Source organism: Eptesicus fuscus, chromosome 13 (assembly GCF_027574615.1).
Source record: "Eptesicus fuscus isolate TK198812 chromosome 13, DD_ASM_mEF_20220401, whole genome shotgun sequence".
Lineage (NCBI taxonomy): Eukaryota > Metazoa > Chordata > Mammalia > Chiroptera > Vespertilionidae > Eptesicus > Eptesicus fuscus.
In genome coordinates, this window is record NC_072485.1 from 82,250,550 (window position 1) to 82,264,049 (window position 13,500).

At 62.8% G+C, this 13,500-nt stretch overlaps 1 protein-coding gene across 1 annotated transcript in view; it reads left to right on the plus strand.

Moving 5' to 3' along the window:
• Positions 1–13,500, plus strand: part of VWCE (von Willebrand factor C and EGF domains) — a 29,073-nt gene extending 15,573 nt beyond the window's left edge. The window contains 12 exon segments of the mRNA XM_054725516.1: positions 165–247; positions 1,840–1,927; positions 3,313–3,398; positions 5,170–5,287; positions 5,761–5,826; positions 7,004–7,100; positions 8,399–8,498; positions 8,501–8,572; positions 9,524–9,614; positions 9,687–9,769; positions 9,925–10,012; positions 12,959–13,500. Coding sequence (XP_054581491.1) covers positions 165–247; positions 1,840–1,927; positions 3,313–3,398; positions 5,170–5,287; positions 5,761–5,826; positions 7,004–7,100; positions 8,399–8,498; positions 8,501–8,572; positions 9,524–9,614; positions 9,687–9,769; positions 9,925–10,012; positions 12,959–13,500 — 1,514 coding nt within the window.

A 13,500-nucleotide genomic window follows, 5' to 3' on the forward strand; every position in this document is an offset into this window, starting at 1 on the left:
CTCTCCAGGGGTCTTCGCCCACACAGTGCTGGGCACCTGGATCCGCCCCTCCCGGGCCTCCCGCCGTGATAGAAGGCGCAGGTGCATGCTGCCTGGAATGGTGATGACACCACACTCTGCTTTGAGGAGGTCTGAGCCGCCTCCCGCCTGCCTGTCCCCCACAGGCTGTTTTCACAGCGGCGTCATCAGAGCCGAGGGGGCCGTGTTTTCCCCTCCCACGGAGAACTGCACTGTCTGCGTCTGCCTGGTGAGCCTCGGCGCCCTTTGGGGGTTTGGAGGCGGGGAAGAGGGTGTTGGAGGTGAGCTGGAACGGAGGGAGAGCTGGAGGGAGAGTTCTCAGGCTGTGGATTTTGGTCGGAACCCGTGGAATTGAAAAGCCTGGGGGACATGTGAGGCTGCAGGTCCGCGGAGCCAGCGAGGCTCTGCTGAGCAGGGGAGACCACGGCAGCCAGGGCCCGGCTGTCCGGCGAGGGGCGGGCGGAGGCCCTGGGAACCCCCACCAGGAGCTGCTTTCCTCTCCAGGCAAAGTGTTTGCCAGCACAACGAAGGCGCCCTCGCTCCCAGACTCGGCGTGTGGAGAGCACGCTGCTTTGGGCAAAGCCTCCTCCAGGAACACTTACTGAGCACCTACTGTGTGCCAGGCACTGCCAGGCGCGGTCACAGGGAGTTGGTTATGAGCACCCAGTGCGCACCGGGCAAGGGCTTGAGTGCTTGCACCCGTTCTCTCACCCGAGGCTCCTGGCAGCTGTTCGGGGTCAGCTTGACTGTCCCTATTCTACAGATGAGAAGACTGAGGCTGGGAGGGAGCAGAGCTGGGATTTGAGCCAACCAACCGTCACTGCCACTCTGACCATCTTTATTTTTATTCGCTTATTTTAAAATATATTTTTTATTGATTTCAGAGAGAGAGAGAGAACTATCAATGATGAGAGAGAATCATTGATTGGCAGCCTCCTGCACACTGGGGATCGAGCCCGCAACCTGGGCCTGTGCCCTGACTGGGAATCAGACCGTGACCTCCTGGTTCATAGGTCGACGCTCAACCACTGAGCCCCGTCCCCGGGCATTTTTCCCCTCTGACCATCGATCGTTAAAAGCAGCCCCCGGCCTGGCAGCGACGGCGAAGCTGCAGTGCGCGCGGGGTGGGGCACGCAGACACGGCCGCACCCATCGCCGAGCCCTTTCTGGCGCCACGTGTGCAGCGGCCGAGCGCTTTTCCGGGAGACTCAGCTCACCCGATCCTCAGCCTCCCTGAGAGCCGGGGCGACCGAGGTCAGAGGGCGATGGACTTGGTCGGACGTTAGAGGGGGAGCGCCCCGGACTCGGGTCTGGCTGGCTCCAGAGCCAGGGGCTTTTTGGTTTGAACTTCAAGTGTTTTAAGATACGGTGTTAAGTTTGACGCTTTGGGTAGCTAACGTAGGCGCGGGTCCAGAACCGGCTGCACCGGAAGGTGTCCTGGTGGAGGAGCCTCTGGCCGCCGCCTCTCGCGTCCTTCCGCAGCCTCCGTGTGCTGCGGCGGGGAGGTGGGGGATACGTGGTGGAAGGCTGGCGAGGCGTTCCACCGGGCAGGCAGCACCCTCTGCCCTCCGGTCCGGCCCTCGCCTCGGAAGGGGAGATGTTCTAAACACCCCAAGTAAACGCCAGACACGGGTCCCTCAGGCTCTCCTTGCTGTGACCGCGGCGGCATTTGAAGGTCTGGGAGGGCCGTTAGGGGCTTCTGCATTGGAGGGGAAGCCTGGTGGGTGTGAACCGGTAGGGAATGGCTGCAGGGCCCCAGAGCCTGGCCCTCCCCTCCCCTCCCCTCCCGCCCCCCCCACCCGCCACCTCTCACCTCCTCAGGCTGGAAATGTGTCCTGCATCTCCCCCGAGTGTCCTCCGGGCCCCTGTCAGCCCTCCCCGGAGTCGGACTGCTGCCCCTGTGCTCCAGGTGGGTGACTGGGTGGGGGTGGGTGACTGGGTGGGGGTGGGTGGGAGAAAGTAGCTTGTTAGTGTGTTCTGGGGAGGTGTGTCTTTTGAGTGTATTTTTGGGGGCGAGGTGAGTGGAGGAGAGAGGAAGGGACTGACTTCCGCTTAGACACTCAGATCAGGAGAAGCATTTCAAACTGCCCGTTTTAGTTGAGCACCTACTACGTACTCAGTGGTTTGGGTGCCAGACTGGGCTCCAGGCCTGGCCTGCCCTCTGGCCCCGGAGGCACCTCCAACACAGGCAGACGGGGTGGAGCCCACGACAGAGACGGGCCTCGACTGGCCCACTGCCGAGCTGGTCCTTTCTAAAAAATTTGGTTCTGTTTCCCGGGATGACCTCATCGCCATCACCGGCATTCCCTGCCGGCTCAGTGCTGTGTGGGCACTTGCCAGACTGTAGGGCACTGCCCTGAGGGAGCACTATTCGTAGCTCCATTTCATGGATGAGAAAACTGAGGCTCAGAGAGCTCAAGGCACTGCCCGAAGGCACACCAGTGAGTACAGGCACAGAGCTGAACTTGAGTCTACCCATTTCAGAGTTGGCATCCTCTTAAAATATTTGTTCTTAACTTTTAAATGTTATATATTATTTTTAATTGAAACATCCTTTTGCATAGGCGATGTACTCTTAGGAGGTAGGAACTATTAGCAAGAGGCTCAGCGAGGTTATGTGTCGTGCCCAAAGTCACTCCCTGTGGGTCGTGTGGGTGGGATTTGACCCAGGGCAGCCTGGCTAGTGCCTGCTGGGCCTGGGCGGGTTGGAGGCTGCTGCTGCCTGTGGGGGGTCTTCAGGTGAGAGGCTCTCCCCGAGTCCTCCCAGCTCCCCCGGAGGGCGAGGTGCCCAGAGCTGTTTCCTGTCTGGCCGGTCTCTTCCCATTTCTTCTTTTCTCTTCCTCGTGAGTTCTGGGCTTCCCTTACCCTTTTGGTGAAGGACGTTTTTACTCGTGGCTCATTCTCTGTCGTTTTTAAAGTAATAGCCTGTTATGTGTATATATATGCATTGATTTCAGAGAGGAAGGGAGAGAGAAACAGCAACGATGAGAGAGAATCGTGGATCGGCTGCCTCCTGCACTGGGGATCGAGCCCACAACCCAGGCCTGTGCCCTGACTGGGAATTGAACCCTGACCTCCTGGTTCATAGGTCAACGCTCAACCACTGAGCCACACCGGCTGGGCTGTAATAGCGTATATTTTGTTGGGGGTGTAGTGGGGAGAAGTGAGTGGGGTTCTGGGGCGTGGGCTGTGCTGTGGGAGTGTCAGCCTCCCCGGGCCCCCCCATTGCTCCCCTTTTTCTTCATCTGCCCCCCCACACAGGCCTTGAGCTGCTTCTCCCTTTCCTCTCCGCAGGGAGGTGCCATTTCCACGGCCGGTGGCATGCAGACGGGGCCGTGTTCAGTGGGGATGACGACGAGTGTACCACCTGCGTCTGCCAGGTGGGGGCCGACGTGGTGGGTGACGGGGAGGGCGCAGGGCACAGCCCTGACCCAGGGTGCCTCGGCCAGGAGGAGAGACGCTGGCCCGCAGAGAAAGGGAGACCGAGGCAGCAGCGGGCTCAGGGACCGGCCTCACCAAGGCCTTCCCGCCGGCTCCTTGAGGTTCATCCTTCGGCAGGGCCATGTGTAGAGCACCTACTGTGTGCCTGGAGCCATGCTGAGCACTGGGGACACGGCCAGGCGCAGACAGCCCCAGTCCCCTCTGTCAGGGGCCCCACAGCCTCGGTGGGGGGTGGGCAGGTGACCAAGCTCCTAGCCAGACTGCAGGCTCCGGGAAGCCTTCTTGGAGGGGTGCTAAGGCGAGACCTGAGGAGGCCGCAGGCGGGTCCTGTTGGGTTGGGCCTGGGGCGGGATTCTCTGTGGGCGATGTTCTGAGGGAGCACTCCGAGGAGAACGGTGAGGGGAGCAGGATGGGCAGGGAGGGAGCCAAGAGCAGCCGCGCGAGGCTCTGGCTGATGCTCTGGGGCCAGAGTGTGCATTCCCCACAGCGATGGGCGATGGGATGGGCGATGGGATGAGTGATGGGCAATGGGATGGGCGATGGGATGAGTGATGGGCGATGGGATGAGTGATGGGCGATGGGATGGGCGATGGGATGAGTGATGGGCAATGGGATGGGCGATGGGATGAGTGATGGGCAATGGGATGGGCGATGGGATGAGTGATGGGCGATGGGATGGGCAGTGGGATGGGCGATGGGCGATGGGATGAGTGATGGGCGATGGGATGGGCGATGGGATGAGTGATGGGCAATGGGATGGGCGATGGGATGAGTGATGGGCGATGGGCAATGGGATGGCAATGGGATGAGTGATGGGCGATGGGATGGGCGATGGGATGAGTGATGGGCGATGGGATGAGTGATGGGCGATGGGCAATGGGATGAGTGATGGGCGATGGGATGAGTGATGGGAGATGGGCAATGGGATGAGTGATGGGCGATGGGATGAGTGATGAGTGATGGGCGATGGGCAATGGGATGGGCGATGGGATGAGTGATGGGCGATGGGATGAGTGATGGGCGATGGGATGGGCGATGGGATGGGCAATGGGATGAGTGATGGGCGATGGGATGGGCAATGGGATGGGCGATGGGATGAGTGATGGGCGATGGGATGGGCGATGGGATGGGCGATGGGCGTGTCAGAGTCCGGAGCAGTGGTGGCTTGTGTATGCTCCCTGGCTCCCCAGGGAGTCGGGGGCAAAGGAGCCATCGGCCCCTGGAAGACCCGGTGCCCATTGGCCAAGGGCAGTGCCCAGGGGAAGGAGCCTGTTGGGCGGGGGTGGGCGGGGGAGCTGACAGCCTCGGCCTCAGACTGAGTCGTGAGAGGCTCTGCCAGCCGGGCCAGGGCCTGGGGCTTGGCGGCGCTGCTGAGGTTAAGTGGTGGCGCGAGCGCATCAGGTTGGTGCGTGGGAAGTTGTCTGGCTGCAGAGCGAGAGCAGGGCGGGAGCGCAGGTGGCAGGGAGCCTGCGCAGACGCTGCCTTGCAGAGCGAGGGGAAGGGATGCCGGTGTCTGCGGCCCCGCGGGCAGGGGACCCTCCAGACCAGCAGCTGGCACATTCCCAGGCCCCGCCCCCAGGACTCGCCCTGCCTCCCTCTTGCTCCCTGGAGGTTTCTGTGCTTTAGGAGGGGAGGGCAGCCCCTCTTCAGCCCTCCCCTGGCCCTGGCGGGGGCTGCCCTCACTGGCCGTGCCCTTCGGCTTTCTCCCAGGACGGGGAAGTGGAATGCGCCTTCACCCCGTGCCCGGAGCTGGACTGCCCCCGCGAGGAGTGGTGGCTGGGCCCGGGGCAGTGCTGCTTCACCTGCCGGGAGCCCGTGCCCAAGACAGGTGAGCGCCCGGCCGTGCGTCCCGGGGCTGCGCCAGCACAGGCCTGGAGGGGGCGGCTGAGCTGCACCCCTGGGGCTCAGAGTGCGTCTCTGTGTGTCTATGTGTGTGTGTCTGTGTGTGAGTGGCATCTGCATGTGTGTGTGTCTGTGTGTCTGTGCAAGTGGTTTCTCCGTGTGGATGTGTGTTCACATGTGCACGTGTGAGTGTGTGTTGGTGTGAGTGGCATCTGCATGTGGGAGTGTGTGTGTGTGTGTGTGTGTGTGTGTGTCTGCAGGTGGTTTCTCCGTGTGGATGTGTGTTCATGGGTGCACGTGTGAGCGTGTTTGTGTGACTGGGCCTGTGTACACTCATGAGGGTGCCGGGCAGGGTTGAGTGTACCCCCTCGGAGCTGCCTGCACAGCATGGATGAGGAGGCGTCTGTCCTTGCTGGGGGGCTGGGGACCCACGTGTCCTCCCTCACTGTCGCCCGCCAGGCTGCTCGCTCGACGACAACGGGGCCCAGTTTCCGGTGGGACAGATCTGGTCTCCCGGTGACCCCTGTGAGTTATGCATCTGCCAGGTGAATGACAACCTGCGCGCCTTCAGCTGCTTTCCGGCTCCCCCTCCGCACCCCGCGCGGACCCCCGCCCCCGTCCTCGTGTCCCAGGCTCCCTGCCCTCCGGGAGCTGGGCCGCCTCCGGCCCCTCAGCCTGTCCCCGCCCCATCCAGCTCCGTTTTGACAGAAAGGGCTGCGACCGGCATGTGCTGTCCTCGGGAGACTTCTCGGCACAGGCGCTGGGCGTCCCCTTAGGGACTGTGGGGGCGGCGTCCTGCGGGCAGGGGTGCAGGCCTTTCCTGTGAGAGCGAGTGTCGTCGCTGGTGTGAAGCGTGTGGCCGTGCCTCCTCAGAAACGGGCGAGGAGAAGGTGCCGGAGGCCGAGGGCGGGTGGATGGACGTGCAGACATTCGCCCCGAGAAGCAGCCGTGTGGGCTCCGGGTCTCAGTGCACCCGCTCCCTCTGCTGCGGGAGCCAGGCCCTTAGCCTGTGTGCACAGCCAGGGGCCGGGGACGTCACCTGGGCCTGGTGGGGCAGACACCCCCCCTTCCCCGGCCTGACCTGCGGCTCAGACCGCCTTCCTGCCGGCGACGGGGTGACGGGTGTGCATCCGCCTGAGAAGTGCAGCCTGGGCGTCCCTCCGACGTGCCGTTTGTGAAAGGCCTTAGACCCTTACAGACACGAGGCGTGCCATCGGGATTCGAGTGGGTTATGAGGAAGTCACTCGGGAGGCTCACGAGCACTCGGGTGCTTAGGGGACAGAGAGAGCCGACAGGGCATTTGTCTTCTGAAATAGACACCTGGGGGGTATGTGAACGGATTTTACTGCACTCCGCTGGTGGGGTGAGCCAGGGTCCCAGGGCGATGCCGAGGGCAGAATCGGGGGGTGATGGCGCAGCCGTGGCTGCTGCTGGGGCGGACAGGAAGCCGAGGGACTAAGCCCCCGCTCTGACCTTCCCCGTCCTTGGAGATGGGGCCTTGGAAAGCTCACACCCCTTCCCAAGCCGAAGGTCCTCTTTGGGGGAGGCCTGCCCCCTCCTGCGGCATCAGGGCGCCTTGAGGACAAGCCTTGGCCAGTTTGCAGTCTTGCCCTCTTTTAGGGGGGCCAGGGGGCGAGTGGGCGTGGGGCGGAGACTGGCGGGGTCGCAGGCGGGGTCTCGGTGAAGTTCCTCTGTCCCTCAGGCAGATGGTTCCGTGAGCTGCAAGCGGACAGACTGCGTGGACTCCTGCCCTCACCCCATCCAGATCCCGGGACAGTGCTGCCCGGACTGTTCGGCAGGTAACCCCCGCGGGGGCTCCCGGCACCAGGCTCCTCTGTGTGAAGCACCGCACAGCCATCCGGGCCATCCTCACAACTGCCCCGTGGGCAGCCCCATTTCACAGATGAGGAAACTGAGGCTCAGAGATGTGGAGAACTTGCTCATGGCAGGCCCTGTCCGGGTGCCCAACTTGCAGCTTAGGCGGGTGACGAGGAGCCAGACCTGGGGACAGGGAGAGAACAGTGAGCGCGTGAAACGGATAGTTTATTCATAGAAGCTTCTCCTTGTTTCAAAAGTAACGTCTCACCGTAGAGCATGTAGAACACACAGAGCAAAAATAAGAAAATGAACAAGGGCCCGTTACCACTTAAATCTCATGGTTTTTTTTTCCCAGTCTCTTGGCGATTTAATATCTATGTCTATGTCTATGTCTATGTCTATGTCTATGTCTATGTCTATGTCTATGTCTATGTCTATGTCTAACATATCCATAATATACATCTCTACCTAACATACTAGATATGTTATATATACACTGAGTGGCCAGATTATTATGATTTCTAAACGCATAATCATCTGGCCACTCAGTGTATATCCTATATAATAAAAGGCTAATATGCAAATTGTCCCCTTGACCAGGAGTTCTACCAGCAGGCAGGCCAGCCAGCTGCCCATGTCCCCTCCCCCCCTGGCCAGGCTGGCCGGACCCCACCCATGCACAAATTCATGCACCGGACCTCTAATACACACACACACACACACACACACACTGAGTGGCCAGATTATTATGTGTTCAGAGATCATAATAATCTGGCCACTCAGTGTATTTTCCCTTTAAAATACTTCCCTACTGTCTCATCCCCTGCTTTTTTACCTACTAGTGTGAGGTAAGTATGATCAAGGTTTCATGTGCATGGGGCCTCCGTGGGCATCGGGGGGCAGAGAGGGGGAGGTGCGGAGGAATGTTCTGGAAGGTGGGGTTTGGGTTCGGCTGAGTGGGGAGCAGCAGAGGGCATGGCTGTGATGCAGGCACCAGTGGTCTCCTAGGCCTCTGTCCTACGCACCAGGCGAGGGGTAGAGGAGGAAGTGCCTGACCCGGGGGCTGGGCTGGGAGACCCCACGTGATGGGACGTATTCTGACCCCTCTGCCCAACCTGTGTGCTGTCCCTGCCCCAGCCCTGGGGCAGCTGCGCCAGGAGCAGCTGGCCTGACCGTCACCCCCCAGACAAGCCTGGACCTTTGCCCTGGCAGGAGCGGGGTCACCGGCCACCCCTCCGCCCCCGGCCCGCCGTGGCGCTCACCGCCTGCCTCTCCGCAGGCTGCACCTACACAGGCAGGATCTTCCACAACAACCAGACCTTCCCGTCCGTGCTGGACCCGTGTCTGAGCTGCATCTGCCTGGTACGGCCACCCAGCTGCCCGTCGGCGAACTCCCCGGGGCTGCCCCAGCTCCTGAACCCTGGAGGCAGAGGCCAGAGACCTCAGGAGCAAGGTCACTGCTGGGTCCTGGTGGCGTGGCCCCTCCGCCTGCCCAGCACTGTACCGGGGCCAGGGGACGGTCCACCTGCCCTGATACAGCCCTCTGCCCTGACGACCGGGGGCAGGGGTTCTCCCGGGGGACCCGGGGCTGCGGCCCTTCTCTGCTCACACAGAGGGCGAGGGCCAGGCTCTGCAGCCTCGGCCTCCGGATCTGGCGTTCTGCGTGTGCCAGCCCTGCGCTCAGCCCTGTGCAGCAGGAGCTCAGTCCTCGGGAGAACCCCGGGGGGTGGGCACCACCGCCGGCTCCATCTGCGAGCGGGAAACCGAGGCACAGAGAGACGGGCATTTGCTCGGGCCCCACAGCTGGTGAGCTCAGTGCCAAGAGCCGAACCCCCGCGCTCGGCACCTGGGCTTGGAGCGCACGTCTGCCCAAACCATCTGCCCCTCCGCCTGAAAGGCGTGTGTGATGGCCGGGCCGTTAGTGCTTGGAGAATGGGAACCCCCATTGCTGTCAGGCCCAACGGGTGGAGTGCCCGGGGAGCTTTGCTGGGGAGGGGAGGGGTGCTGAGGCTGTGTGGGAAAGGGCGGGGCCTGCGGGAAGGGGCGGGGCCTGCGGAAAGGTTGAAGGGCCACGCGCTCATTCACAGCCGTGACATCGGGGAACTTCGGCTTCCGGGCCCTCTCTCCTGGGGTTCGGGTGCTCACTTTCTTGGGCAGTTCATGGGTTTGCTCAGCTGGTGACCGATGAGCTCTGTGCACAGGGCCAGGCCCTTGGCCTGTGGGGCTTGCGTTCCAGCGCGAAGACAAGCTCTGACCGCGTCACCCCCCCGCCCCCCCCCCCCGCCCCACCACGGCTCCCTCCTCCGACCTCGGTGGTTCTGGTGGCCACTCGGTGGCTACGTGACCTGTCCTCCCGGGTGTCCCGCCAGCCCCCAGTCGAAGGGCCTTGTTTTGTGTCCTGCAGCTGGGCTCCGTGGCCTGCTCGCCCGTGGACTGCCCCATCGCCTGCACCTACCCTTTCCACCCCGACGGCCAGTGCTGCCCGGTGTGCCGAGGTGAGTGGGACCCGCCCCCACGCCCGCGCTCTGGGCGGGCCTGCGCTCACGGCCTCTCCTCTGCCCCTGCAGACTGCAACTTCGAGGGCAGGAAGGTGGGGAACGGCCAGGTGTTCACCCTGGACGATGAGCCCTGTACCCAGTGCACGTGCCGGGTGAGCTGCCCCGGGGGCTGCTGCTGGCCTGGTCCCTTTGCAAAACTCGAGGCCCTGAGCCCGTGTGAGCCCCTCTCCCTCCCGCCCGTCTTCCATGGGACCGCCGGCCTGCGTGTCTTTGGAGGCGACCTCACCTGTGCCCTCTGCTTCCCCAGCTGGGAGAGGTGAGCTGTGAGAGGGCGCCCTGCCGGCCTGCCTGCGAGGACGCCGCCTCGCCCCCCGGGGACTGCTGCTCCTGCCCAGGTACGCAGGCCGCGGGTCCGGGTCTCCCACCGTCTTCTTCCTACGAGCACGGAACTCGTAGCGCAGGGTGTGGGACCCCAGGCTCCGCGAGGGGACGGGGCTTGCTCGCGGCCACACGGCCAGCACCCGGTGAGCCCCGGCTGGGGACCGCTGTGTGACGGGTGTTGGCCCACCGTGCCCTGGCTTCTCCAGGGTCTCCTCCCTTAACCGCTTCCTCCGCTTTCTGCCTTTTTGAAAAATTAGGAGTCAGGGACTGAACCCCTTTGCAGAAGGCTCGCTGTGAATATGTATTGGGAGCTCCATGTGTCCGGGGACCTCCCGGGCCTTTTCCCAGCCGCTGAGACGGGCGCTGCCATCACCCCGTTTTCCAGGGGAGGCGGCGAGGCACAGAGAGGGGAAGTGAGCGCTCGAGGTCACACGGCCGGTCGCTGCAGAGCCAGGAGTGGAGCGTGGAGTCCGTGCTCTCAGCTCCTGCGCGCTCTCGACTCCTGGAAATTAATCTCCCCTGTTTGTCTTCCTCCGTCGTCGGTGTTCGCCCACGCGGTCACTTTCTGGGGTGTAAACGGGAGACAGGCCGCCGCTGGAACGCACAGGATTCACGTGGCCCGGGCTGCCATTTAAAAAGCTCCCAGCCGTCCGGTCTGCTCACCGCCGCCTTTTTGGTGGATGCGTCGGTGGCTTCTTCCTCTTTCCTTCTGTCCGTAACGCACGCGCTGGGAGACTCCTTCGGTCAGGCGGCGGTTTTTAAGGTTTGTGAGTTGCCTTCGGACACGTGGTTAGTAAGTCGGTGCAGTAACGGGCTCAGGGCGTCAGGACGGCGTGGTACCTGGTACCCCGTGGCCACAGCACCGTTACCGGAGGGAGAAGGAGGAGCCTTCCCGGGGCGTGGCGGCTCCCGGCGCCCACCCACTCGCGACCCTGTGTGGATGGAGTTTAACTCTTCCAAGTTCACCTGTCTGTGAAGGACCTTAAATGTGGCTCTTTTACGTTTTTTAAACTCCCGGTGAGTTTTCCCACTGATTGGAGGCCTGGGTCTCCTCGAGTGTGGAACGTCTTTCCTCGCCGTCGGGCTTCTGAGGGATGCTCTGAGGGCGGCTCTCGGCCTGTGGATGCAGAGCTGCTGTCAGGACGGGGGGCTGCAGACACCCTGACCCCAGGCAGCCAGGCCTTGGGAACCACTGAGAGCTTTGTAGATGCTTCCTCAGTTTACCCACCACCCACTCCTGTGCCAGCTGAGAGATTTATTCCCCCAGCTGTCCAGAGACTAATCGTTAGCAGGAGACGGAACGTTTTAGTGTATTTCTCATTTAAATGCTCCCGGGAATGTTGGAGAGTGGCTGTTGTTATCATCCCCATTTTGCAGATGGGGAAATAGAGGCTCAGAGAAGGTCAGTGTCTGTTTTTAAGCTGTACTGGTGTTGAGTCAAGGCTAGGTCTCTTTTTTATTTTTTAATATGTTTTTATTTATTTTAGAGTGGAAGGGAGAGGGAGAGAGAGAGAGAGAAACAGCAATGATGAGAGAGAATCATCGATCGGCTGCCTCCTGCACACCCCCTACTGGGGATCGAGTCCGCAACCCCGGAATCAAACCGTGACCTGGTTCGTAGGTCCACGCTCAGCCACTGAGCCACGCCAGCCGGGCCCGCGGGCCTCGCTGATCCCTTCCCGCTCTTTCCCACCCGCTCTCCCGCCTCCGGACGGGGAACACGAGGCCCAAAGACTGAGGAGCCGCCCGGGCTCCTCCTGAGACGCAGCCTCAGTCGCTCACCAGGCGGCTCTTCCTGACTCCTTTTAAGGACAAACTGCTTTCTATTTAAGTGGAATAGGATTTTTAAAAAATAACAACAACAAAATAACAGCTGCCCTGGCTGGGTTGCTCGGACTTGAAGGGTCGCAGGTTCAATTCCTGGTCAAGGGCACGTACCTCGCTTTGATCCCTGGCCCTGGTCGGGGCCCGTGAGGGAGGCAGCCAATTGATGTGTCTCTCACATCGATTTCTCTCTCTGCCCCTCCTTCCTCCCCTCCACGCTATAAAAACCAATGGGAAAAAGGTCCTCCGGCGGGGATTAAAGTGAGGATTAACACACACACACACACACACACACACACACACACACACACACAGTGTGATTCCCGTGCCGTCCGCGTCACACAACCCCAGCGTCCAGGTCAGTGGTGTGGGTGTCAGAGGGTGTGACCGTCCTTGGGCGGCTGTCGGTGTCGTCGTCCAGTGCGTTCGTGTGCGTGACAACAGCCGTCGCCTCCGGGGCCTCCGGGGCCTCCGGGACCTCCGGGACCGGGCCTCTCTCCAGCCCTCCCTCTTCGTCTGCCCTCCCTCTCCATGCTCTCTCTGCCTCTCCTACCCCTTCCTCCCTTCCCTTGCCCCCGCCCCACCCATGTACAAAAGCCTCCGGATGTTCCGGGCTCCAGGCTGAGACGGAAAGCAAGCCACTTTACAATCGGGTAATTTTATGGAGCGGTTTTAGGTCCCGGCAAAGCTGGTAGGAGGGACAGGGCGTTCTCATGTCCCGCCGCCTCCCACGCAGCCTGCCCGACGTCAGCCCCGCCGCAGCAGATGGCACTTTTGTTACACGGGACCCTCCGCGGACACACCAACCAAGTGCGGAGTTTCCATTGGGGTTCAGGCCGGGACGTCCCGGCTCCGTGTCGGTGGGTCCTCAGAGCGGCCCTGTGCGCCCGTCACCATCACGCCCATTTCACAGATGAGGAAGCGGAGGCCGGGCACTCATGTGCCTCACACGCCGTCACGGCCAGTGGTGGCGGGGCCTCTGAACTGCCTCCCTCCGCTCGTGGCTGCTCTCCACCGGCTGGGCCTCACCGGGGCTCGAGGCTTCAGAGGACGGAGCCCGGGCCCTGTCCCCGCGCAGCGCCCAGAGCTGCCTCGGCTGTCGGAGAGCCACTGTGTCCGTTTGCCCCTCTCTCTAGATTCCCTGGAGGACAGGCGGGGGCTGCCCCCTCCTGCAGACGCCGCCCTGAGCCCCCGCGGAGCCCCCCAGGACCCCGCCACCTGCAGCTCCTGCCCGGGGCCCCCGGCAGCCCGGCCTCGGCGGCCCGCGCCCCACTTCCTCCAGCTCGTCTTGGGGACCAACGTGTCCAACCTGCAGACTGCATCCCGGGGCCGCTCGGGGGCCCAGGCCACCCCCCCGGCCCCCGCGGGGCCCTCACTGTGGCCTCCCGCCCCCCCAGGAGCCTCCTCTCTACCTCCCGCCTCTCCCGGGGCTCCTGCGACTCCAGAGCCTTCCACCACGGCCTCTGGGGCCCACACAACGGCCAGGTGGCCTGCGCGGCCCCCAGCCGTCCTGCCGGGGGCTCCAGCCCTCTCCACGGTAGACCCGAGGCCCCCAGAGGCCCCCGCCACCCTCCATGGCCTCTCCCCCGCCACCTCCGGACTCTCCGTGGTGACCGCCAGCCCTGGCGCCCCGCGGCCCCCGGCCGGGACTGCAAGTGAAGAGGGGCCCGCTGGCTGA